This window comes from Ambystoma mexicanum, chromosome 5p (genome assembly GCF_040938575.1).
Source record: "Ambystoma mexicanum isolate Mex_15411 chromosome 5p, UKY_AmexF1_1, whole genome shotgun sequence".
Lineage (NCBI taxonomy): Eukaryota > Metazoa > Chordata > Amphibia > Caudata > Ambystomatidae > Ambystoma > Ambystoma mexicanum.
The window spans coordinates 23,858,465-23,886,183 of NC_090930.1; the positions used below are offsets into that span (position 1 = coordinate 23,858,465).

The 27,719-nt window shown below is 46.3% G+C and overlaps 1 protein-coding gene across 5 annotated transcripts in view; it reads right to left on the reverse strand.

Annotated features, from left to right (window-relative positions):
- Nucleotides 1-27,719, reverse strand: part of TAF1 (TATA-box binding protein associated factor 1) — a 1,380,965-nt gene that overhangs the window by 800,971 nt on the left and 552,275 nt on the right. For all 5 annotated transcript variants that reach the window (XM_069612352.1, XM_069612355.1, XM_069612353.1 and 2 more), the window contains exon 15: nucleotides 9,037-9,141. In XM_069612352.1, the coding sequence (XP_069468453.1) occupies nucleotides 9,037-9,141 (105 nt within the window). The remainder of the gene's footprint in view (nucleotides 1-9,036; nucleotides 9,142-27,719) is intronic.

Genomic DNA, 27,719 nt, shown 5'->3' on the forward strand with positions numbered 1-27,719 from the left:
GCATAAAGGAGGTTGAAAGTTCACTTGACCGCCAGGGTGTCCTCCACAGCTTCCTGACAAGAACATTCCCTGCTGCAGAACAACCCAGTTCCTGTTGACACTGTAAGCGTAGAGGTCCACTTGAGGAGTTCAGTTCCTTCGTTCATGCTTTTTTCTGGCAGAAACATGCCATAGAAGCCATACACTGTATGTATAAAAGCTTCATAAAAACATACAATACAAAAAAAGGGGTAATCAATACTTCACAATCCATATCCAGATACATCTCTTTGCAAACGCATCTCAAAAGCATTGGCCAAAACTCCACATCAACATTCATGTACATTTTAAGACACTATGCAAAATACGCAAACAACTGTTCAAAGACGTTACAAAAGCATTGTCACCTCAGTATGATGATTTTTTTTTTTTTTAAACTCTTTTTATTAGTGGTCATAGAGATATACAACACAATCAAATCATTACCAAAGTACATAAGTATCGCACATTATACTTATCCTCGAGGTATCAGGGTTATATAGTGTCATCAACATCCGAAATCATATCACACAAATACATTCGAAAGGGTCCCCATATATCTTTAGGTCTGCTTGCCGATGGGCGCGTTAGGACAAACTGCTCCTCAGCTTCATTGACATAAGTCCGTTCTTTAAGGAAATGTTTCATGCTGGGTGGTCCAGCGCTTTTCCATTGTTGTAAAATACATTTTTTAGCTACTGCACATGAAACGAACAGTCTCCTGACCTTTTCAGAGCACTTGATTCTATCTCCGAACAAATATTTCTGCGGTGTCAGTGTCGGGGGAGTGAGGGGGATCTGTGTAATGTCTTCCAGCATCTCTGCCACCTCCCTCCAGAAACCAGCCACCATCGGACACCTCCAGTACATATGGAATGCCCCAGCCTCCCCTGCTTTGCATTTGGGACATTTCCCAGACCCATCCGGCGCAAACTTCGCTATTTTGGCTGGAGTATAGTGTAATCTATTTATAATTTTAAACTGCATCAAGCGCAGACCAGCGTTCAGGGACACTCGCTTGGTGAGCGAACAGTATCTCTCCCAGGTTTGGTCATCTAAGGGGGTCTGCAGGTCGCTTTCCCACTTAACTTTAACCAGGTTGGTCGAGTGGGAGTGTGTTTGGACTGCAGTATATAATTTCGAGATCCCCAAGCCGCCCTCGAGCGTCACTAGTTGTACACAAGGATGAGTAGGGGGCTCTTCAGAGAAGGTGGGCCAGTGTTTCTGAAAGGCTGATCGTATATGGTAGTACTGCAGCATCCTAAGCAGACCCCTGCCGAACGACCTCGTTATTTCCTCCAGGGTCGCAAACCTTCCATCGATAAACAGGTCACCCAGTTTCATCTCCTCGTTGGGGTCCCATGCTTCGCGCAACCCGCCGTCATGAGTTGGCGGTATACCAGGGTAGTTCCAAAGGGAAATCGCAGGGTTATAGGGGCACTCAACTCCCAGTCTCTTAAATATGGCTTTCCATGCACCCACCGTGCAGCTCACCGGGTTGAATTCACATGTGTCTCTATACCGCGTATCAAATATCACGGATTGTATGTTTGGGGGTTGTGTGGTGAGTTCTTCTATCTCCACGTGTGGGGGTCCACTGGAGTTATCATACCAATACCTCAAAAATTGGGCTTGGGCAGCGTAATAGTATAGTTCAAAATCGGGTGCAGTTATGCCTCCGGCAGAATACGGCTCAATCAGTTTGTCCCATCCTATCCTAGGGGTTTTACCATTCCACAGAAAAGTCGTGGCTATTGATCTAAGCCTATTGAAGAAGGGCCAGCCTGGCCATATGGGGATATTAACAAAGAAATACAGCAGTTTGGGCAAGACTATCATTTTGAGGACCGCAACTCTCCCATGTAGGGATAGTGGGAGGCGGTCTCACATCAGTAATTTAGTGCTCAAGGCTTGTAGTGCATTCTCATGATTGTCGGAGTATAGAGTGTGTTTATCCTTGGAGACCACTATTCCCAAGTATCTAATGGATTGCACAGCCCATTTGAGTCCGCACGTATAGCCGGGACATGTGGTTGCCAGTGTGAGAGGGACTATCTCAGACTTTCCCTTATTTATGGAGTATCCTGAGTGTGCCGTGAATTCCTGAATCTCCGCCATGATAGGAGCGATATTGTGTTCTGGCTCGCGAAAATACAGAAGGGTATCGTCCAGGTATAGAGATATCAGCTGGGTGGCCCCTTTCAGGTTTATGCCCCTGGCTGAGTGTCTAAGTTTGACTGCAATCGCCATCGGCTCTATTGTTAACACAAAAAGTATGGGCGAGAACGGGCAGCCTTGTCTGGTGCCCCTTCCCAACAGAAATAGGTCAGAGATGGTGTGGTTGGTCAGCACTCGGGCACCAGGGTTCGTGTATAGTAGATTCACATATGCAATGAAATTAGGGCCGATACCAAATGCCTTCAGCACCGCCAGCAGATAGGCCCATGAGACGGAATCGAAGGCCTTTTCGGCATCTAAGGATAGTGGCCACAGCCTTCCTCCCCTGGTCAATCTGGGCCAGGATACCAAAAAGTCTACGGAGATTGAGGGCTGTGACCCTATTGGGGACAAAGCCGTTTTGGTCGGGGTGTACCAGTCTCAGGACCTCTGGCAAAAGCCTATTGGCCAACACTTTTGCAAAGCTCTTGGCGTTAGTGTTTATCAATGAGAGCAGCCTATAGGACGATATGTCCTGAGGCGGACAACGGGGTTTAAGGAGTACAGTTATAATGGCTCATCGAGGGGGGCAGTGTTTGGCTCTGAAGTGATTCTTCCCATACCTGTAACAGGGATCAGCTCTTCGTGGAATTCTTTGTAAAATTCCGCCCCTATTCCATCGGACCCTGGAGCTTTGTTGGATGCCAGGTCTTTAATTGCCTCAGTGATCTCCTCTGCCGTAACCGGCTGGTCCATGGCCAGTCGTGTCTCATCAGGGAGTGTAAGCAATTGCAGGGTGTCTAGGTATGTTTTAATTTCGGTAGCTGTTTTGGTATCTGTTACTGTATAATTGCTGATAAAATTTAGTAAACTCATCATTAATCTCCTTTTCCCCCCAGAAGGACCTCCGCTTGTGGTGTCTATATGATTGTGATCCGTTTGTGATGTCTATCCTGCTTCAGTAAGTTAGACAGAGTCCTGCCAGCCTTATTCCCTTCTCCGTATCTACGGGCGCGGATCGGGGCAGCCATATATTGCACCTCCCTGGAGGCCAGTTTACCAAATTCTTGTAAGTGTGTCTGTATGTCAGCTAGAGTCGCCTTGTCTTGAGTTGAAGTATATGCCTCCTCTAGTGTTCTCAGTGTAAGTTCAGTTTGGGTCAGCTCAGCGCGGACCCATTTAAGGAGTCCCACAGATTTAGATAACAGGGTTTCCCTGATCCACAACTTAAAGGATTCCCATACCGTGGAGTATCTATCAACAGAGCCTATGTTCCTATCCAGGAAATCAGCAATTTCAATGTGTAGTCCCTCCACCACCCCCGGATCACACAGTAGCCACCCGGGCATTCTCCATTTTCTAGCAGGCCTGGGGCAATCACGAAAATCAACCTCCATCGCAGCTGGGGAGTGATCAGACAGTGTGCGGGGCAGCATTTCACAAGTCTGCACCACGGTGATGACCGCTGGGGAGACAAATCAATAGTCAATTCTGGACTGCGAATCATGTACCGATGAGTAGTATGTGTAACCTCTATCTTTTGGGTGAAGCACCCGCTAGGCGTCCTCCAGTGAGAGTTGAAATAAGATATGCTTCAGAGTAAGGGCATATTTTATAGGCTGTCTCAAAACCGTACTGGACCTGTCCAACTCAGGGTCAAGGGCAACATTAAAATCCCCCCCCCCCCACACCATGGTGGATACGTCAATGGAAGTAATCAACTGGTATATATCGGTATAAAAGGTTGGGTCATCGATATTAGGACCATACGTGTTGACCAGTAGGATCTGTTTGCCCATGACCTCACCCCAAACAAGGACATACCTCCCAAGGGGGTCTATTTTTTGCCCTTACAGCTTGAATCCCAGACCGGGGTGTATCAAGGTGATGACCCCTCTGGACTGAGACGAGTAATTCGTATAGAACCTCGATTTGCTCCAACCAGGGATTATGTGTTCATTATTGACATCCATAGCATGTGTTTCTTGCAGCATGACAATGTGTGCACCATGCCTGGCAATGTAATTGCCCACCTTCCTAGTTTTAGTCTGATTATTTAGACCCCTAACAATCCAGGACAGTTTCATTCTCAGACCGCACCCCAAGTCTACAAAGAATTGTACGGATAGTATCCCACATCTCAATTATGTACCTCTCATGGAACACGTGTCGTGTCATAACCTCAGAGACCACTTGTTTGACCATCAACCAACAACCATCACCCTCCTTCCCTTGCCAGGCCAGGGATCCACAACATCGGACCCACTGCTCGCTTCAGATTGCAAGGGTGTGCAACAACAACAACTTGCCCAACACTCTTCAACCCCTCCCCCATCGTCATCCCCAACTTTACGATGTCCCCCTCGTAACTTGTGGAGCCTTCCAGGGGTGGACATGTTGCCTCACATGACCGACAATTCCGGCTCCCCAGCAGCCCACTTTCCTTAAATTGTGAGGCCATCTGTAATACCACCAGGAGACAGGGTCTAAGACCAACCCTTACAATACTGTGTCATACAGTGCATATCTCAGTCAGTTGGGCGGGGTCTGTTGTTCTGAGCAGTTCTGTCCCCTCTGGGAGGAAGGGGTATGGAGGATTCTATGTATGCCATGGCTTCAGCCGGGTTTTCAAAAAAATGTGCTCTCCCAGCGTGCTGAATCATCATTTTTGGGCGTATGTGGTCTGGCGCGCCTTCAAAAGTTTCTTTACCGGTTCGTACGAGCGCCTGCTCGCCTGAACTGCCAAGGAGAAATCAGGGTAGATGTGTATTCGACTTTCCTCGAAGTGTAGTGTGCCAGCCTCCCTGGCTAGCCGAAGGATCGTGTCCCTATCCCTATAATTCAGGAGGCGAGCAAATATCGTACGTGGGGGTGCACCAGGCTTAGGGACCGGTGCCAGCGTGCAATGCTCCCTTTCAACTAGGAAATGTTCTCAAAAGGCAGTGGGGTCAAATAGGGATCTGAATAGTCCTTCCAGTTTCTTCACCATCTTATTTTTCCCAAAGGATTCCGGCACACCAACCACTCGCACGTTGTTTCTTCTCAAGCGGGATTCGAGGTCTTCACATTTGTTCTGCAATTTACTGACCGTTTCTTTGATCTGGGATATATCTTGGCTATGGAGAGCAATAGTGTCTTCATTGACGTATATCCTATTCTCGGTTTCTGTGATTCAAGCGCTCTCTATCAATTCTGGCCCTCATGGAGCCTATGGTTGCCACTATTTCATCCAGTTTTACATTTACTGCCAAGAACCTATTCTCTCTCACGCTCCCCCAGTCCCATTTCCTCAGACACAGCAGGTGCCGGGTGCGTGTCCATAGTTGCAATTTGGCTTGGAGTGTTAGTATAGGAATCCATTGGGCCCTTCTTTTTCCCACCGGGGGTCATGGAAGATTTGCTTGACCTGTGCAGTTCCCCCATATCAGCAACAAGTATATACGACCGCCTCCGGCTAGGTGTTAGCTGAGTCGGCACCACCACGTCCACTACTGCGTGACCTATTCACGTGAAGATGAGACCCAGAAATGGTTGTGTCTCGCTGTTCGTCGCAGCGCACTAGGGAGTGTTATTACGGATGGACTGTGCTCTCCCACGTATTCAACCCTGCAGCGTGTTTCCAGCTTCCCACGTAGCCCTGTGCACGGAGCCCGTGTGGCGCATAAGTATGTACCCCGGGGGGAACTGGAGCGAGGGGGCCTCAGGAACTGTCCCCAGCGTTTGTATAGTTGACTGGATGGTATGTTCCCAGGCCGTGCCGTGTTGGTCACAGGATATGGATTCCGTGGCAACGGACAGATGCAACGCGCTTTCCAAGCACACTCCGGGATGTCAGAGGGCTGGCCGGAAGCGCGAGTCCCCCGGGGGGGAAGGGGAGTCAGCGCGTCTCAAAGCGGGTTCCCGCACAGGTCCACGCTGGCGGCCCTGTCGTCCCAATGCCTGGAGAGTCTGCCCGTGGCAGCAGTCTCAGCTTCCCGTGGGGAAACCCTAGTGATTGCAAGTTGTGTCACCGGGCAAGCCACGGCAAGGGTGAGGGTGAAGGGCAAGGGCTGCCGGAGCCGAGCGCACCCCGGATGTTCCCGCCCGCTCGCCCCCGGGTACCTTGTGATGCAGCTTCAGGCGATTTAGCAGGCCGCACACGCCGCCGATCAGGTTCCGCCTTCGGTCCCGTCTGGGAGACGAGTCGGTGGGGGCAGGGGGAGAAGGAGCCCTCCTGTTGTAGTTGTCCACCTTCCGCAGTCTCCGTGACTTCGTGGCCGTCCAGCAGTGAAGAGCGGCTGAGCCCGATCACATCCAGGCACGAAACCGCCGCGGCAGGCTCCTCCCATCAGTGGCCTGCCGCACGTCTGCTTCCCCGGCACTCGGGTGAATGCGCGTGGTTCCGACCTTCAGACCGTCACTGTGCCAGGCGGCGGTCAATCTTCACACGGCCGTAAATTGATGAGGACAAGCCGTTTTCAGCCAGGATTTTCACCCGCCGTGCCCGGGTATTCAGGCCCTCGGTAGCAGTATCTTCCAGCCTCGCAGACAGCCTCGATGCAGATTTATATATACAGGATATTGAGGTGGAGCGGGAGCACCGAAATCAAGCAGCCATCTTGCTCGTGCTTAACAGCACCCCCCCTCACTATGATGATTAATCTCAAAGATTAAAATCATATCATACACTCAAAAAACCACCATGATAATAATAATGACCAACAAAGACACCTCTACTGTAGGATACCTAGAATGATTCAATTACTTGACACAAGGGCTGGAATTAAAGCCACCTCATGGCACCCAGGTACATTAATGCAAACACATGGACCTCCTTCAAGTTCTATGCAGATAAATTACCTGTGGTGTGAGTTGCAAGGCTATCCTTAGCAGCACTTCACAGCACCACAGCCTCTGCTGTAGTTCTAATGGAGCGAGCAATGAAATGCGGTCTCAAGAATTTCATTCTTAGATCACAACAGTGTGGGCAAATCAGGACAAAATGAACAATACTTTCGATTTCATTGGGATAGAAAGGGAGATATTCCATGTATTCCTTAAGGCCAACACTGGTAATATTGCTAAGCGAAGCTCGATAGACAATTATCTCATCTGCTTAGGATGCATCGTATCCAGACAGACCTCATAACCAAAGGATTGTTTTAACGCCCAGTATCCAAAAAATTGGCTTCCCTTATTGACATAAGCATTTTTGATGATGGTTTTAGAGATGCTACCCATGGAGCCAGGACTAGTCCAAAGGTCCCTCAGCTGTTAGGGAGAATTCTCATGTAACATTTTTATGTTACCCTTTCTACAATTAATGACTGGTGGCAGTGGTTTACTTTTTACTACCATTTAACATCATTGAGAGTTTCTACCACGGGCTGCAATTGCAGCTGCAGTAAAACACCCATGGGTGCCCATTTTGTCAAAATGGCCCCAGTCTTATTTTTTCGCCATTTCTTGTTGGAAAGGTCCTACTTGAGATTTACTCTGCACGCCAAACCAGGTTTGCTCCCTTTGTTCGTCATGTCTTTGGCAGGATTCACCAGTGAAGCCTGCCTCTGGCTCCAGCGTGTCTGGCAGGGAAGGAAGTGAGGGAGGTGCCTGAAACTCCCTGTGCACAATCCCCTTGGTTACAGTAATGCACCCAAAGGTATTGGCCGGCTGGCTGTCCTTGGAGGACCCTGCTGGGTGACTGACAGCTAGGCTGCGAATGAATGGAAGAAACCTGCATAAAAGGCAAGGTCTTTTGCTTGGGAGGCAGAGTCGACCACTGGACAAAGGAATCCGAAGAAGAACTTGGAAGAGACGCCTGCTGCAACTCCTGGACCATTGGTTTGCCCGGTGAAGCTCCGAAATTCGAATGATTATTTTAATGTAGCTTTATTGATATCATATTTTCCATTAAATAATTAATTGATTCCTTGTTTTCATGAACTCCGATGTCTTGGGATGGGCTTGTTGTGGGAGAGGGGTTCTCATTGATGGCCCACCAGTCATATTTTATAGATTGCTGTGAGCATTGATACTCATGTGACACCATCTTTGTTGTTATTTGTACAACTCCAAAAGAGATACAAACGGTTCCCAAAACACAGAGTAAAAGCCTGAGAGAGTGTGGAACAAGGGTCCCACCCCCTCAGCAGAGTCAGATAAAAAGCAAAGAGTGCAGCAAAAAGTGCTGGGGACTCACAGATGGAGAATTTTACATAAAAAGGAATTCTAATCTCACACAGGGCTCCCCAGTGCACCAGGCTCTCCTCCTACTTCCCAGTTAAATTTGTATCTCTTGCTAAAGAGACATCTTCCTTTTCTTATACAAAAGAATTTCTTCTTGCGTTGCCTTCAGTAAAGTACAGTAAAGATGCCAAATGATTTGTTCCAAAAGGAATGGGAGTCCTTGTCCCCAAAGGGGGCGTCTTCTCCCAGTGAGGTATGACTCGATGCCACCCCTAGGGTGGGTCTTGCAGAGCCGGCTCAGCTCTCTAGCCCCAGCGCGCTCGTCCTTGTGGAGAAGGGACGAATACCTGCGATTCATCACACAATCCTTCTTAAAAACAATGACAGTAAAGTTCACAACTAAAACAAGGAGATCTAAATCCACAACAGGAGCCAGAACCACTCCTTTAAATCAATGTTTCCTTGGCAGCATGTGCTGCAAGGCACACCTCAAAGGGTTGGCAATGTAGGCATATCACAGCATACTGACCCAATAAAAGATCCAGTGATTAGAAATAGCAAGGCTAACACAGTCCTGTGCAAGTTTCCAAGAACATTGCCTGTAGTTTAACAATACTGGTATGTCAGTTTAGCTTGGCAATGAAGTAGCTGGTACTTTGCTAAACCCATGGCCTTTTCATTCAATCATAGCCTTACCTGCAGAAGCTGGCCGGGGTGCAGGGATCCGAGGAAAGGCGAGGTGTGACAGTAAATAGTCTCCCCATATTTACAGTCCGGGGCCCCAGGATCCTTTCCAGGTTTCTGTAACGCATTGAAAAAAGCAATTAGGGAAGCGACTGAGAACACAATAAGGAAACAAATTAAACAAGGCCAGAGAGTACACACAAACGCCCAAAGCAAACTATTTAAGGCATTCTTCAGATTTTATATTTTGCATAAAAAAGCTCTGACCTGATCATTTCACAACAATTCACAGACACGTCATTGCAGGAGTGGAATAGGAACACAGTACACAAGTGAAACCGTGGGAGGGGGGGATGCATGGCCGAGCAGGGTGCCCCAGATGGGCTGGTGACTTGATATGATGTTAGCGAAATGTTCAGAAGGCTCTACTTCTAGGGCCCAGATGGTAATGGTATTGTTTATTTATATAGCGCATATACACAGGCAAGTGTTTCAAAGCGCACAAGGAGGGTGGGAACATGGGGAAAAAACAACAGTCTCTCAAGCCATTGAATTTCTGAGACGATAATAGTCTGCACAGGCACAGTAAGTGCATAAAAAATACATTTAACAGTTTGGATACAGCAAATAGGTCTGACGGCGATTCTGCAGTTTTACTAGTGCAATTAAGGGGGTGAAGACAAGGGAGACCAGACAGACGACCTTCAGCCGCGGTGCAGGCGGATCGTGCAAGTGCACAAAAGGTCGCAGGGAGGTGCACCCGGTTGGTTGAGACTGGGATAAGTGCAGAGAGAGCCACTCCCTTGGTCATTTCTCAAGTGCAGTGAGTGCGGGTGGGGTGTAGGGCCCTGAGACAAGTGCAAAAGAGGACTGGCGGGGGTGCCGGGATCTGTGAGACTCTGAGGTATACCAGGAGGCCAGTCAGCAAGCTGTAAGAAGTAGGAGGGAGAGAGGGAAAGAACAGAACTATGTTAGCAGGGTACAGGGAGAGAGAAGAAAGGAGAGGAGGAAGGTCTTGAAGCATTTCCGGAATTTAAGGAGATCCGGCTCAAGACAGATGGCGGCAGTGAGGCTATACCAGGGGGAGGCACATGCTGAGGATAAGGATCTCCCTCCAAATCTCTGCTTGGAGAACCGCCTCACCCGCAGAAGGTTGGAGGTAGATGAGCAGAGGGCTTGTGAGGCACAGTATTTAGGTAGGCAGCATTGGAAGTAGGTAGGTCCCATGCGCCAGTAAGCCTTGTGAACAATGCAGATGGTCTTGAATTTGATCCTTGCAACCACAGGGAGCCAGTGAAGGTATTTCAGCATCGGAGAAATGCGGTCCCTAGGCTTGAGGCCAAGGATACGTGTTGCGGTTCTGTTTTGGATGAGTTGCAGAGGGCAAAGGGTAGAAGAAGGGAGACTTTTTAGAGATTTCCAAATGTGAGAGGAGAACGAGAGAGTGCAGTCAATGATGACCCCAAGGTTTCTTGCCTCGCAGGTGGGTGCGGGTGCAGGGCCAAGGGAGGCCGGCAAGAGTGAAAGTGGGAAAGCAGGAGAAGGGGTCCCAATGCAAACGATCTCATTCTTACTGGTGTTGAGGCAGAGATCGTTTGCAGCACACCATGACTGAATAGAGGACAGACAGTAAGATATGAGTGAGGAGGAGGAGGCGGCGGCGGCGGCTGAGGGTAGCCTGAAAGATCGTTGCTTGTCATCCACGTAGCACTGGAAGTTAGAGGTGAAAGTGCCAATCACACGTGCCAAGGCAGCCAGGGCTGATCAAAGGTCCTGGGTAGGTGTGACAGAAGAAGAGGCTGCTGCAGGATTGGCCAGTTCCTTACAGACTTTGAAAAGTTTGGCCGTGTTTGATGCTGCAGAGATGCGGGCTTGAATAAAGACTCTTTTCTTGGTGCGGATGCAGAGTCGATAATGCCTTTGAAGGAGGCGGCAGGCCAGTTTGTCAGATAGTTCGCCCAACGCAACCTACTTGGTCTTGAATCTCCAAGAGTAGTGTGGCTGAGCAGACAAGGCAAACTCTTCAGAAGGGGATGAATAGCTAAAAAGGTACAGAAGGCACTTTCAAGATACACACAACAGGTTTATAAAAATATATTCTGTATCAAAGGTTATGCAAAAGACATACATACAAACGTACAGGCAAGTTTCATTAGACATAAGATTCGAAATTGAAACACTTGACCTCACACTGCCATAAAAATATACACAAGTCCAACAAAGTCCTCTTTGGAACGAACACCTGAACTGCAATACAATAGTTATTCCCTTTAAAATGGAAGTAATTTCTGATTGGCTGTACGATTTGCAATACTAGTGAATGTTATCACGTATGCACATGGAGCCTCACTAAATAGTGGGAGCTAGCAAAGACGCATGTTAGGAAGGTTTTCTCTTCGAGCAAACCTTCCTCCATATTCTATGGACCCCAACACTTTTTTGCTTTTATTTCTGCACCTTGGTCTGACTTTCTACAGAGAAGTGAAGCCTTCAGGTTCACGTCCCTGGACTTTTAATAATTTGTTATGGGGAAACTGACTGGCTCTTCAGACTGTTAGTACTGGGTACCTGTTTCCCTTTTGTCTTTGTTATCTTTGTGGGTAATGTTAGACTAGATTTCCACACTCTGACCTAGTGGACAGGTGTAGGAGGCCAACCTAGTTAGTGAATAGGGACAACTCAGGGGGATGTAGCCAAACCAATAAAGGTAGCAGTGATGAGTGGTCAAGACTGTCTCAGGAAGTGAAAGCCTGGTAAACGGTCCAGAATTTGTTCACAAAGGAAATCATCAAGAATTACACTTAGACAGTTATAAAAATACTATATTTATTTATGGCCAACCTGACACTATAAGAATTACTATAGGCAACTAATACTACAATCACAATTAAATAGATATATACAGCCACTGTAGCCAGTGCAATAAAATCACCCCTCAATACTGAAAGAGAAGGCAGTGATTATTTGCAATGGCAGTCCACAAGAATGCAACCATAACTTTAGAAAGTCCAATCCTAAGTTGAGTGGGCCCTTGTGCCCAAAACGTTAAGTTTCCAGAAAATGTGGAAGCTGGAAAAAAGTTAGGAGGAGGGTCTTATGCATGGGAAAATGGCTCCAAAAGTCCAAAGGACACATTCTATGTGAATAAGATTGTTCCCAGCTTTTAGCAACAGGTTTTGCCAAAGCCAAACAATTGTAAAACATTTGAAACATATTACTAACCTTAACAGGTGGGGATAGGGGTGCAGGCAAGTACTGCTGTAACTCACCCCGTACTCGCCCTTGGTTCTGGTCCAAGAAGCCCACTATCTGGGGGTGCAAGATGAAGTTCCATTTATGTCCAGAAGCTGGTGCTACCTGTTCCAGTGGGTAAACGCAGACCACACCGAAGCAGAACTCCTTGGGCACTTGTCCAGATGCAGGAATGCCAGTTTCGATGAAAGTCACCAATGCACAGCGACAGGAGGAGAAACAACTGTCACGGTCATCGTCGTCGTCCTATCTCAGGTCCCGTTGATGCTGGAACTCTGAGATTTCGCAAGAGACACTCTTACAGAACAAGCGAAGGTTCCCCAAAGATTTGAGCCAAAATGCAGTAGCCCAAACTAGAGTTGGTCAGTCCACAAGAACAGCTCCGAAGATTCCAGTTGGCAGGGCACCAAGTAGGAATAGTTGGTCCCACCCACTCCAAAGGTCAAAGCTCCAATGAAGAAACTCTAAATATCACCAGCCAGACAGAGCTCCATCGGAACAGCAGCAAAAGTTGGTCACCAGGCCTTCTTAGGACGGGTCCAAGGGTCGTCCAACATCTTCAAAGCTGGGCAGGATGCTTGACTCCTCGCAGGATCTCTGGGGCATGGCTGCAGGACTCTTCTTATCCAGAAACCCGGGTGAAACCGAATCTCAGCCCACCCAATGGAAGATCTGACCCTAAGACCCCCAAAGCAGGGGTCCAATCAGGACCACTGATGCTGAAAGTCATGCATACTCTCTAGATATAGATAAACCAGTTTGTGGATTGGGACCAGACAGTCCCAACCCACTTCCTGGGAACGCACACACATGGCCCTGCAACAGCCCGCGAATAACAAGGTTTTCCCGGGCCGTGTATGACCATAAAAAGGACTAGGCAGGAAGGCGGCCAATGGTGAAAACAACAAGTGAAAAACCTTGTGGCACTGTCATGGTGGCACATGTGAAAAACCAGAGCGTGTTTCCCAGCCTAGTCCCCGGGGATCACATACTCAGGTGGCCAGGGAAAGGCAATTACTTTTGGATCTTGACATGGGGGTGGACAAGCAAAGGAGGATCACCTGGGTAGGGGGTCCCCGGGAGTGGGGGTGAAGCACCTGCTGGTGAGACATGGTATCCCCCTTTTTTCCTAACCCATCTAACCCCTATACCTGCTTGTTTTATGGGAAACTACAAGTCCCATAATTCCTCCCCACTTCACATTGACAACACTACTGAACCGAGGAAGATGAGGAATGAGGCCAGGAGGATTACCTCTACTGGCTTGCAATGGCTCTGTCACTCTAATGAGATCAGGCCGAGTCAGGCACATAATACGAATTACCTACGCCTGCCACTTGTTAACACTCCCTGTCAGGATAAAAGGTGGCACACGCAGGTACAAACTGAGCGAGGCTGGGGAGAAGGCACAGCTTTTTCAGGGCTGATGCGAACCGGGCTATGGAAGTAGGAAAGCCAAGCGGCTGATCGGCTGCTGCAGTGAACGAGAGAGAACCAGGCGAGAATTCCATCCTTTCGGGAAGCCATAAGCATTCCACTACCGAAAACGAGTGAGCGGAAAAGAGAAACCTTCAAAGTGCTTCCAGGCGGCACGCTACCCTCACAGGTGAACCACAGAGTTGGGGAGACGCAGAGGAGGTGTTGGTAACGGCCCTAACTGCTATGGGAAAAGCATTGAAAACAGAAGGCAAATTAACACGACCAGTGAGTTATCGAAGGCAAGCAAAAGCTTGGTTTGTGTTGAGAGCAAAAGAGAAAGATGCAACAAGAGTTGAAGGATGCGCTTGTGCCGATAAAAGGCGTAATGAAGAGAACAATAATTGAATGCTGAGAAAAGCATAGCAAGTATAAGAGTGGTCCTGCGAAGCGGAATCACACGTACAAAAGTCTCTGTGAAATGTTTTGAATTGTGGAAAGCGGAAAACGAAGGCAAGAAAGTAACTGCGATCCCGAACTAGAGTTGACCGAGTGAAAAGCAATCTATATGAACTTTGAAAACCACAAAGAGGGCAAAACTAAAGAGGATATGTAGTTTGAAAGATGCCAAGGGGGCAAAAGTAAAACTACAAGTAACAAGAAGCAATGGTGCTGTGAAGTTTGTCGATTGTCAAATTTTTTAAAAGGAGGTTGAAGTGGTCATGCAGAGGTCTATGTAAAATCCTTGCTGTTTCGAAAGTCTTCGACCGTAAAAAGAGAAGGATAGACCGAGAGGAAGGGAACCCCCACAAAGACAGGCTTGAGCCTGGCAGAGGGAAGCCTGTGTTGAATAGTGGCAAAGTGAAAGCCAAGAGCAGAACTCGGTTTTAAAGGTAACGCAGACAACGGCTAAAGAATTGATTAGACTGTCAAAAGCTTGAAGCATAAACTGTTGAATTTTACCAGCAAGCTAGAATTTGTAAGGCTTGATAGAAAAGTGCCTATCTGCCCCTTTTAGAAAACTCTCGAGACCCCATGATTCTGAACGTCAGGAAGGGAGTTGTTACCTAAGCCATTCTGACATTCCTTTTAAGACACTATCTTTCCTTTTTGTATTCCCTTTACACATTTGTTATTTGAAAACGAGGTCAAGGTTAGGTTTTTATATTATAGGCCTTTTTATTTTGACTAGACTGACTTGGACTCGTTCATTGTTTATTTTATGATCGAGCCTACTCCCATTTTAGAGTTGGGGCCAGTTAGGAGTTTCACCAGTAAACTACAAAATAACGTTTTTCAGACCTTACATCTATTGTGTCTGTGTCTACTGTTGATACAATGCCTTCCTTACAGACACTAGCTACAGTTAGTAGCCAAACATGTTAAATGTCGTAAGGCTAACAAAAAGTAGAGAAAGAATTCTAAAAATGCTATTCTAGATGGTTTATTACAAACATACTACAGAAAAGAAACAATATTAAAATGCATTATTTAATTTCATCATCTTTAAGAAGGTTACCACCTTAATCAATAGTGGCGTGGGTTGCCCCCTTAGTATAAAATGCCAAAAAGAATCTACATTTAAATATGACACTTCTTGAACATGTACACTAAAGAATTCTTCTCTTTTCTTTTGTAAACTGGGGCAAACAACCATTAAGTGTTTAAATGTTTCGGCAGCCTGTTGGCATTAGTACACTGGCCTCTAGTAAAAAGTATTTCACAAGTGTGAATTAGATGGAGTCGAAATCTTTAAAAGGTTTTCACAAATCTACCAATCCGGACATTGCATAGTATAATTTTGTAGTGTTCCTCTTTTTTTTATTCTCTAAACAGAGATCAGAATACAATTTATATTTGCTTCTCCAATCACATGTTGTAATTCAATCCAAATAAAAGACATTTGTTTAATTAAATTTGGATCAGTGACAAGTCCTACCAAAATGCAGAGACACCTCCTTTGCAAGTTTGCCAAACATCCTGTATTTGGTCCCTCGATTTGTTTACGAACCATAAGATATAACGTCTCAGAATTAGCCATAAGAAGCTTTATATATATTGTTAGAACAGTGCTTTGCTTTTGCTAGGCCACGTGGAGGGACATCAAATTTAAGTCCTCTTAGACTCTAACATAACAAGTTATTGGACTGAGATAGGCAAACAATCACACTTAGACCAATAGTTACAGGAACAGAAAATGGCTCATTATATGCCTTTTATTCACACCTTATACATATGCACATAACTGACACAGAACATATAGTCATTTATACATGAACAAAGAAAATGTGTTGAGGAGAATTCTCAGAAATGTGTTAATTCCCTTCTGCCTTAGAGACCCACAGCTCTTTTGCGGGACTTTAGGACTTTTAATCTCTCATGTAATTTTAATGCAAATGGTACAGGGAAGTCTTCCAGATTTCCCAAAGGTTTAAATACCTTCTCTTGGATAACTACTGTTTCCAAGAGCAGTGAAATTGACTTTACTTACCTTTTGTAACTTTCTAGACCCAGCACACACTATCTTACCATAGAGTGCTGGAAGGGTTACTTAGTATCCCCCTTTGCCTAGTTTCTCATGTAACATTTTTATGTTAACCTTTCCACAATTAATGGCTGGTGGTAGTGGTTTACTTTTTACTACCATTGTGTGTTTTTACCGCGGGCTGCGTTCGCAGCCAAGGTAAGGCACCCATGGGTGCCCATTTTGTCAAAATGGCCCCGGTCTTCTTTTCTCGCCATTTTCTGTTGCAAAGGTCCTTCTTGAGATTTACTCTGTGCGCCAAACCAGGTTTGGTCTCTTTGTTCGTTTTGTCTATGGTGGGATTCACAAGTGAAGCTGGCCTCTGGCATTAGTATGTCTGGCAGAGGCAGGAAGTGAGGGATGTGCCCGAAACTCCCTGTGCTTAATCCCCTTTGTTACAGGAATGCACCCAAAGGTGATTGGCCGGCTGGCTGTCCGGCAAGGACAGCCACCCTGCTGTGTGTGTGACAGCTAGGCTGCGAATGAATGGGAGAAACCTGCATAAAAAGACGAGGCTTTTGGCTAGAAGGCAGAGTCAACCACTGGACCAGGGAATCCGAAGAAGAACTTGGAAGAGACGCTTGCTGCAACTCCTGGACTGTTGGTTTGCCCGGTGAAGCCCTGATGCATTGCAAAAGCTCCAAATTTGCCTCAACTAGAGAAGCCCTGCAATGGACGACTTCTCCTCTTGGGTTGGTGGGACCAATCAACCCCAAAGCAAACTCGTCTGGACATCCTCTCGGAGCTGGCTGTACTCCCACTGCTGCTGCAGGAACGGATTGCCAGGGAGAGGAACACCAGATCGGGTGCATCATTTTTAAGTCGGACCCCAGCTCCATGAAGATCCTCTGGACTCCCATGAAGTAGGTCTGACCAAGCCTAAGCCACCTCAACAGAGTGCTGCACCACAGATGTGAGGATAGTCTATAAATGTATACAAGAACCGCTGCGGTGCTATTGGGGGGACCCGCGAGAAGCTGAAACCGCAAAGTGCAGCTGATCTGAAGTTTGCCCATTGCTGCTGCCGACCTTCAATTCATAGTGTAGGAGTCCTCAGACGTCCTCCCTCTTGTCCCCACTACTGAGGCCCAGGAACAACCAGATCTACACAGGAACAGAAGCCAGCTGGAACAAATTTCTTCAAACCAAAGGTACTGTAAAACTAATGGGTTGCTTACCTCTTGTTGTGTAGCCTTGCTAGCTCTCAGTTGAGACTTGTCCTGGTTGCTTTTGCAGAGTTGCTTGCAGCTATGCCCCTCACAAGCCTCCCAGCGTGTGGCCCTACAGTGATATCATTTTCTACAAATATTTCTAAAACATTGTGCAAGACTTTTTACCTACCTGACAGAAGTGCTTCAGCTCACCTAGACTTTTGCTCAATTAACATTGGCTGTCCTGACTCTGAAAGACTTCTTACCTCTGACTTTGTGCTTTAACTATCCCTCAACAAAAGACACACATTTGATAACTTCTGTAGCTGGGAAAGGTTTAATTTACTTTGCATTCAAGGGTATCAAAAAATACTTACCGGCTGAAGAATATTTGTTAACCATTGTTTTATGTTTCATCTTTTCCTTTTTGACACTAACCTCAGCATTGCTCTGAACGTGCCAGTGATATATCAATGTCCACAGTGCCTTAGTTATTTAAGTCACCTCAGGTTGTCGGAAGTGCCTGTGTGTCATCCCAAATGGGTATCTACTGATTTATTGAAACTGAGAGTGTGTATTTTGAAGTATATTATTGTATTACATATATTAGTTCCCTTCTAAAGAAGGCTTATTCAAATTATTGTTAAATTAATAAATAACTATTTAATCAAGAAACCTTGAGTGTGTTTATTTGGGTACTTGTCACTCTGAATCTCTGTGTAATAATCCTACAGTCCACACTGACCCCTTTTGAGATAAGCCTGGCTGCTCAATCACTCGACCAACTTGTGTAGTACATGCTTATACCAAAGGTTGGGTTAACTATTGCTAAGAGGACAAGGCTGGTGCACAGGGTACTCCATACAATCTTGCCTAACACTGGTGGCAGGCGGTGAGGATCTATTGTAGAGTTGTTACATTGAGTATTTGCTTTGCTTTTCTTCAACTAAAACCTTCACAAGGCGGAGCTCCATCAGAACAGCAATTGTAACATGCCTAATATGTATAACTTCAGTCAGGAAGCCCTGATCATTTTAACAGTAGAACAACTGAAAGAAATGTGTAAAGTCAGGAATCTCCCTGTTAAAGGAAAAGAGTTGATTACAAGGTTGTTGAAACACCAAAGTTTGGGTAGTAGGCCTGTCTTAGAAGAGTCAGAGGAGGAAGAGGAGTCCCAGGACAGGAGTCCCTATTTGCCTCAGCAGGCCCTTCTGCCTCAATCCATGTTCACTGGGACCCCCACAAGGTCCATCACTGAGTCCAGAATATGCGTCTATTGAAAGAGATGAGACTTGAATTGGAATTTAAAAGGTTGAAAGCTCAGGCTGAAGCCAAACATCAAGACATAAAACTCAGGGAATTGGAAATGCAACATGCTCTTGAAATGAAAAAAAATGTCTCTTGAAACGGTTTCCCTCCCAGAGTCCCCTAGGTCTTCCAGTCCCAAGAGGCCTCACCTGCCTTAAGAAGTAGTGAGTATGTATGATGTGAAAGCGATTTTGGATTGTTGGTTGGGTGCTTCTGAATACAATCATGTGATTCAGGGCCTCATAGGGAATCAGTTGATTCCTTGGCTTTTGTCTAGGCTCCCCCAGGTTGCAACTGATGCTGTAATGGAGGTGGGTGAACTTGAAAAACAGGAGTATGAGAATGTGAAGCTGGCTTTGTTAGCCAGATTTGGGAATACTCCTTCCCAGTATCTTAAGAGGTTTAGGACCCTCAAAAAGGCTGATGGTACCCCTTGGGCTACCTGGGTGTGTGAATGTTTGAAAAACGTTGATGGTTGGGTTAAGGGTTACAGAGTGAACTCCTTTGAAAGAATGAGAAAGCTATTTTTGTTGGAATCTATTCTACTTGGCCGACTCAAAAGAGATTGATTCCAAGAAATTAGCAAAGTCTGATTAATTGTGGGTTGCCACCAAGGCCACTGACAAGGATTCTGGTGCCACTCACAAAAAGGATGAGGGGAAGCAGCACAAGAAAGATGGAACAGAGGATTCAAATTCCAACCACCCAAAAGAGGGCCTCAAAAATAAGAAGGGTAAGCCCCGTGGGAAAGCAGGTCAGTCTAGTGAAACCTCTGGTGCAAAACCAAAGGGAGGTCAGCAGAAGCCCCCATTCCAGAAAAGAATTGGTAAATGATATGCTTGTGGGTCAACTGACCATGTGAAAGGGGATCCCAGATGCAAGGGTAAACTTTCAGGGGTCCACACTGCCTCCTTAGCCTTTATCCCCGACGAAGAAGTTCATATGACAAGTGGTAACTTTCAACTATTGGCTGAAGACCCCACTGGAGTCTCAGCTAGTGTTTTAGTGTCCCTGGGTCTGTGGGAACAGCAAAATGTAGATGTGTATAACTCTATTCCAGACAACACCAAAGAATACTACAAGGACAGTGCACTTGTGAATGGACAGGAGACCCCTGCCATTAGAGACACTGGGGCCAGCATTACTGTAGTGGATGACACTTTTTTCAAACCGGAGGATGTTGCTAGGGCACCCAAAGGTCCCACTGAGCTTGCTGGAGGCGCACTCCAGATGGTTACTATACTTCCTGCTCTCATTCAGTGCAACACTATGACTGAAAGAATACCTGTCAGTGTACAAAGTGAGGTGCCTGGCAGAGTCCTGTGGGGGAATGACTTAAAAGACCCTTGGAGTTGTATCACGCACCCCCAGGCATCCCAGTAAAAGGAAGCAGGGGCAAATTAGATTGGCCAGAGAGGCAACTTTAGATCACTCTCAATGGGTAGTTACAGAGGTGTTGAAATTCCAGTCCATAGGAAGGACACCCTTCTACTTCTAGGACAAAGAAAGAGACAAAGGGGAAACCCAAGGTCTCAGGAAAAAAGAAAAGGTGCCACCCCTGTGCACAAAACTAGGACATCTCCGATAGGACAGTTCAAGGTCACATCTGTGACCCCCTCCACCAGCTGAGGCTGGGTGTGAGGAACAACCAGAGAATGGTGAATCAGTTACTGGTGAAACAGAACTGGTAGAAGCCCTTCCCCCCTGTTGGAGATCTGGATCATAAAGACCAGCTTGAGCTGCAGACTTTGCTTGCAGAAGGTGGAGCCTCTAGGGCAGACTTCAGCAGAGGTCATAGAGAGTGTCCTACTCTTGAAGGAATTCGCCAACAGGTAGCTTTCAAGCTGGAAGGGCAAGAGCCAGGGAAGCACAGGCTGTACTGGGAGGATGGCCTCCTTTACAGCGAGCCTATTGAGTCTACCCCAGGGGACTACAGAAGACTTGTAGTGCCTCAGGAGGTGAGACCTCAGTTTCTAAAGTTATCCCATGAGATTCCTCTAGCTGGTCACTTGAGTTTTAAGAAGACCAAGGAAAGGATTTCTCTGTATTACTACTGGCCCAAGATGGGGTCTGATATAGATAAATTCTGTAGAAGCTGTCACATTTGTCAGACTTCTGGCAAGAGTGGAGCCAAGAACGTGGCACCTTTGGTGCCCCTCCCAGTGGTGGGAGTTCCTTTTGAAAGGGTAAAGATTGACATTGTTGGTCCCCTAGACCCTACCACATCTTCAGGCAACCAATTTATATTGGTTGTGGTAGACCATGCTAACAGGTATCCTGAAGCCATACCTATGAGGACTGTTACTGCCCAGGCAGTGGCTAAGGCCCTCCTTGGTATCTTTACATGAGTAGGTTTTCCTAAGGAGGTTATCTCAGACATGGGGACCAATTTTGTGTTGCACTACATGCAAGCAGTATGGAAAAACTGGAGTAACCTACAAGTTCTCAACAGCCTACCTTCCCCAAACCAATGGGTTGATGGAGAGGTTTAACAGAACTATGAAAAGCATTAGGGATGTAACGGTATAACAGTATACCGTTAAAGATACCATGAACCACTTAATTGAACAATAATAACCATCACATTGTTTATACCGGTATACCGTTTATATCGTTAAGGGTGCTTTTCAATCTGATTTGGAAAGGCTGCAATAAGCAAGTGCTGCGCAGTCTTGGCCTTGCACTGTTGGATGTGCCGTCTGCAAAGTAGTTTCAGTTGGAGCAGTTTTTAATGCCATTCCATAAACCACACGTGCCTGACACGAAATCAATATGTTAGCAATAAGAAGAATACATACAGTACCAAGAAGGAAAATGGTTTACTTTGGGTTGGCAGCTTTGGGGTTGATATATTTATAATGGATGTTTGCTAAACATATGACAATGGAGGATTTCCCTGGTTCTATCGTTGAATTTACATATAATAAGTCACACTGCGAAATTCACTCATCTCTGTGGGTATTCCCTGCTGCCTTACTAAAGGGTAACATGTCCGTGAGTACTGAACACCTTTTGGCCCGCAAGTAAACTGAAGGCTGTAAAATAAAGAGAGCGTGTGTGCGTATGCGCACAAGCGTATACTACCATCAGCCTCCATTGATCTGTGGCTTGCAGGTTATCAAGATGGCAGCATGCTCATCTTCACCAGTAGCCAGTGGGGGAGCTGAAAGCCTAAATGACCAATTAAGAAAAGCTATTCAGTTTGCTTTTCCAGTCGCAGCAGGGCTTTGTCCCCACCCTCCTCCTCTCCACACGTGTGTTTGGTGGAAGCAAGGGGTGGCATTTCAGTGGAAAGTATGTTGAAAAGCCCAATTCTGGCCCTGGGCGTTACGCTCACCTGGTATCCACAGGGACGCCTCCCAGCCGGGTTACTCGCTGGTATGCTTCTCAGCTTTGCCCTGATGTGGTCTGCGGGGAAGGTTCTGCCTGAAAATACAGGAGGACTGTGTTCAAGACTGACTGACTGGGGTAAGTATCCTCCCTCCACCCCCATATGATTTTAGTCCCTCTGGCGCCCTCTCCTCACCTGTGGTAGAATTAGGCGTGCTCGCCATCCTGCCTTCTTTGCAGGGGCGCATTGTCTTTCATGGGCGAGTGCGGTCCAGTTACTTCACTGACGCCGGCCCGTTTGATATTGTTCAGGTAGGTCTTATTGCTGTTCTTTAGTTTTGTTGCTATCCTGCATGCCTTTCTTTGTTTAAAATGTCTCTTTTTTTCTCCCTTAGGTAGGCAGAGCTTCAGCGCAGCGAACTGGCTATGGTTGAGCCCCGCTGGTAAATGATGGCGCATTAAGAGCGCTATATGCGGTAAGTAAGCGATATGCGCAGTGCTGCAAAGTCTTGCCTTTGCTAACCTGTGTTTTCCTTCCGTGTAGGTCGCAGTGTTCTTCAGTGCAAGTGGAATGTCCGGAGTGGTGCCAGCCGAGAGGTGACCAGCCAGGTAAGCCTTTTGAGCAGTTTGTAATTTGTAAATGTCTCTACTGCTTTCTTTAAATGTTCCTCTTTCAGGTCGTTCTGCCGGAGGCGTGCAGATTCGAGGAAGCTGTTCTCAGTAGCTGCGAGTGTTTAAAGATGAAGACTGAAGTTAAGATGCTGCTGCTAATGATGTTCCTTTTGTCTCCTTGCAGGTTCTGCTTCTCTGAGGTTCGAGAGAATAGCTGGACACGGTGAGCGTCACTTTGCTAGATGCAAAGTAACGCGAAGCGTGTTGTCTTGTTCTGGTGTGGTTTAAATAGCCCCAACAAAATAGTCCAGGTAAAGTAGTCCCTAGGCTGCCACACCCAAAACACTAGACTGTATAGCTTGGTTCTTAGGACCCAAGCTATGTGGATGCCTCCATGTTGGCTGATAATACAATAAAGCAGTTCCCAAGGACATTGTTTTTCATGGTGTATGGCGCCAGGACTGGCCCCATGAGGGCTTTTGAAGAGGATGCCAGACTCGAGAGGCCCGAGTCCTGACTCCACCTGGCCAATGGGTTTGCTGGGGGGACGGGGGGGTTTGGGCGAGGGTCGTGACACTGGGTGCCTGGTTTTGTTTGTGATAAATCTGACAATTTATGACCTTTTAGAAAATATTTGTTAAGATTATTTAACTCCACCTGCTATACCGCGATAACCATGATATACCGTCATTTGGCAAGAAGGTTATCGTACCGTCATAAAACTAATACCATGACACCCCTAAAGAGCATGATAGGTGCTTTAGAGGAACCCCTTAGAAGAAAGTGGGACCTTCTACTGCCATGCCTTCTCGCTGCTTATAGAGAAGAACCTCAGGAAGGGGTTGGTTTCAGCCCCTTCAAGCTCCTCTATAGTTATCCGGTTAGAGGTCTATTGGCCCTAATCAAGTAAGGGTTGGAGAGTGCTCCTTCCCCTCAAGCCAGTGAGAGTCACTGACTATGTGTTAGGTCTCCTAAGCAGAATGACACAAATGAAGACAGAAGCTTCTGATAGAAAGCAGGTCAGGCTCTGGTTAAACATTGGCATGACCAGAAGGCCAACATGGTGAAGTTTACCCCAGACCAACTAGTTCTAGTTATGGGGCCTACAAGGCAGAGGGCCTTGCAGGACAAAGGGATTGGACCCTTCAAGGTTGTGGGCAAACTTGGAGAGGTGAATAACTTAGTGGCCTTGGGCTCACACTAACCGCCTAAAGGCATATGTATCCAGACCAGAACGGGGAGCTTTGCTCTTAGCCTCTGATCAATTGGAGGAGGAGAGTGAACCTCTACCTGACCTTCTCAGGGGACAGCCTTTAGATGGCAAAATAGAAGGAGTCGATATCTTTTCTGATCTGACTCTGCAACAGCAGGAGGAGTGCAAAGTTCTATTATATCAGTTTGCCTCCCTGTTTTCATTGACACCAGGCTTAACCCCTTGGGGCCAGCATGATATCCTCACTGGTGACTGTTTCCCTGTCAAAAGCAGAGGTTACAGGATGTCAGACCATGTAAGGACCCACATAAACAAAGAGGTTAAGATGATGCTTGATCTCTGGGTAATAGAGCCATCTACAAGTCCATGCGCTAGTCCAGTTGCGCTAGTGCCAAAGGCAGGTTCCAAGGAGTTGAGATTGTGTGTGGATTATAGAGCTCTTAATGCAGTCACCTCGACTGATTCCCATCTTTTACCTAGGACAGATGAGCTGGTGGACAAACTTGGTTCAGCCAGTTCCTCAGTATATTTGACCTAACATTTGGCTATTGACAAATAGTCCGACAGACCATGCTAAGGAGAAAACTGCATTTTCCACACTAGGGGGCCTCTACCAGTTTAAGGTCATGCCTGTTGGACTGAAAAATGCACCTGCTACATTCCAAAGGATGGTAAATCATGTTCTGATTGGGATGGAGGACTTCTACAAGGCATAGTTGGATGACACTGCAGTGTTTAGCACCACTTGGAAAGAACATCTTGACCACTTGGGATATGTATTGCAGGCTCTTGAGCAGGCCCATCTGATCATAAAGGCAAGCAAGTGTCAAATTAGTCAGAGTAAAGTGGTCTCCCTTGGACACGAGGTAGGAGGAGGTGAAATAAGGCCATAGCCTTGCAAAGTACAAGCTGTACACGACTGGGCCACCCCTACTTCTCACACCCAAGTGAGAGCCTTTCTAGGTCTCACGGGTTACTACAGGAACTTCATTGAGAACTATGGGACCATAGCTTCTCCCTTGAATGTGATCTCCTCACCCAAATTCCCCAAGAAGGTCAGGTGGAATGAGGAGTACACTCAGGCATTTGAAGGACTTAAGAACGCCCTTTGCGAAGCTCCAGTGTTGAGAGCTCCTCACTACAACTAATCATTTATTGTACAAACAATGCCTCTTTTGGGCGAAGCCAAGGGAGTACCCTTGGCTTCGCCCAAAAGAGGTGAAGACAACATCCCCTTATTAATCCAATTGGTGGCCACACTTGGTGCACATTCTTATCTAAGCGTAATCTCCCAGTTTATTCTCTAAATCCGTTGGCAGTGGATTGTAAACCTGAGAAACCCCCCTTTGTAGTAACAGTTGAAGACTTGCATAAAATTAAGAACATCTAATCCGCTAGGGCACCTGGTCTGAATGGTCTTGCGAACGTGGTCCTTAAGAATGACCCTGATCTTTGGGCACGGCTTCTCAAAATACTTTTTGATGAAGTCCTTCTAGATGGGTCGATTCCCTGTACTTGGAAAACAGTAATACTCATACCGGTGTTGAAAAGTGGAATTAAACTGGACCGGGCAACTATCGATTGCTTTCGATGTGGGATTGCACGGGGAAACTTTTTCATCATTTCTAGTCCAGGGTTTGCAAGCTTGGGTCGATGAAGAGGGCATATAGGACACCTTTCAGTGTGGGTCTAGGCGCGATTATTCAACAGCGCATAATTTACTGCCAATGGACAAACTAAGTACCAGAGCATTTCTTTCTAATAACCTGCCTCTATATGCACTCTTTGTCGACTTTAAAGCTGCCTTTGACACTGTATGCAGGGAATTCCTCTGGCATAAACTCCATGTGTTGGCTTGCCATTCGGGCATCCTGTATAACCTTAAACTATTGCACACAAATACCTCTGCCCGCCTGAAACTGGACGCACAGGGAACCATGACTGAACACATTAGCCAAAATTGTGGGGATACAACAGGGATACACACGTAGCGGCCTCTCTGATGTTAAATTTCTTTTTGTCTCTGATCTCCCGTTATCGTTCAAAAAAATCTTGAACTGTCCTCCTAAAATAGGTTCCATCCATTTTGCAGTCTTGGCCTAGGCTGAAGATTTGGTCAACCTTGAACACACTTTTAGTGGGATACAGCGATCGGCGGAGGCATTATGGACCTACGCGGACAATAGCGGTTTGATCATCAACCGCGACAAAACTCTACTGGCTTTTTTCTCAGACAAAAAGACTGCACAAGTACAGTTACAGGTTCAGACTAGGGAAGTGAGATATACCCCTCGTATAAATACTTAGGGGTTGAGTTTGATGCGTCTGGAGGGTATAATACTTGTATTCAGGTACGTACGAGGAAGGCGGCGCAATTGACCGCTTTTATTTGCCAGTTCACGAAAAGAGGAAGTGGTTACTCCATATGAGGAGTTAGACAGGTTTATATTCAATGTTTGGTTCCTTCTGTGACCTATGGACTGTAAGCATTGACTAAGATTGATCTAAAGTGGTTACAGGTGATTGATAGGAAGTTTTGTAGGAAGTTTGCTGGGGCTTCCCTCCTTGCGTTCCCATGGCAATAATTAACTTAGAACTTGGCATTCTTTCATTAATAGCATCGGCACTAAAAAAAAGGGCACAACTTTATATCAAAATGCTCAATGCCCGAGCGAATCCTCTCCTGAATAGTATGGGTGATGAAGAACACAAAAGCCAAGCGGACTCGCTTCTGGGCAAGAGTATGAATGTTCTGTTTCAGGATGTAGGATTGGAACCTAAGTGAGGTATGGACTATGATGGCATGAAGTCTTCCCTGGGGCGGCAACTTTACCCATTTGGAGCGTCTCAATAGTTATGCATCTATCTCTACCATATTGTACTCCTTTAAGAGATCTCAAACCTAAATGAATCTTTGCCCATCCCCTGCTCTTGTTATGGCAAATCAATCATCCCCCTGTCCTTTCAGTGGTCGGGATGGAGCGAGGTATTCCTAAACCTGAACGCTTCTGCCGTATGTGTGCCAATAGTGGTCAGAGGGAAACAGTAAAACATGTTCCGACTGAATGCCCCTTATAATATAAAATTAGGGGGCCAAGCGTGAAGCGACAATATTTCCTACAAATGTAAAACATTTGTCCTCCCAGCTGCTTACACTTCACCTGAATACCATCTTCAAAATAGTCAACCGTATGAGTTTAACTAAAATGTGGCCCAGATATTTCACGGATTGCACTACTGGAACTAGTGATATGGTGTTCAGACCACAGCACTTTGTTTTTGCCGTGATTTGTTTTTAAGCCCTCCGGGCTGTTGGGTAAGATTTCCACAGAGCTGGTAAATCTTCCTTTCCTGGTTCAACTCCAGAACTTTTTGCTTTTCTAGTGGGATATTTTTCATTTATACCTCAGTGAGTGGGAACCTTTTTCCACACTCACCTGTCTAACTCTTTTTATGGGTGTTATTTTTTTAAGACTCTCCATAGTGTCTTTTTAAAGTTATCATGTTTAACAACTTATTGGCAATAAGTGCCTGTTGTTGCTGGGTTGCACTAGGGGCTCCCCATTTAACTTTCTTGTGCTAACCTTGAGTGAACTACAGTTCCCAAGGGTAGAAAGGGTCTTTGGATCCCTTTTACATTTTATTCTGTGAAATCAGCACACCCCACCTTATGTGGAGTGCTGGGGAGATACAATGTATCCCCTTTCACATTAAAACTGTAACAGTTCTGTTACAGTGACAAGCTTACCTTTAATGGCTGGTGGCAGTGATACCTTTTACTAATTTGTTGCACTTTTACCGCGGGCTGTGATCACAGCTGCAGTAAAGGCACCTAAGGGTGCTCATTTTACCAAAATGGCCCCGGTCTTCTTTTTCTGCCATTTTAGTG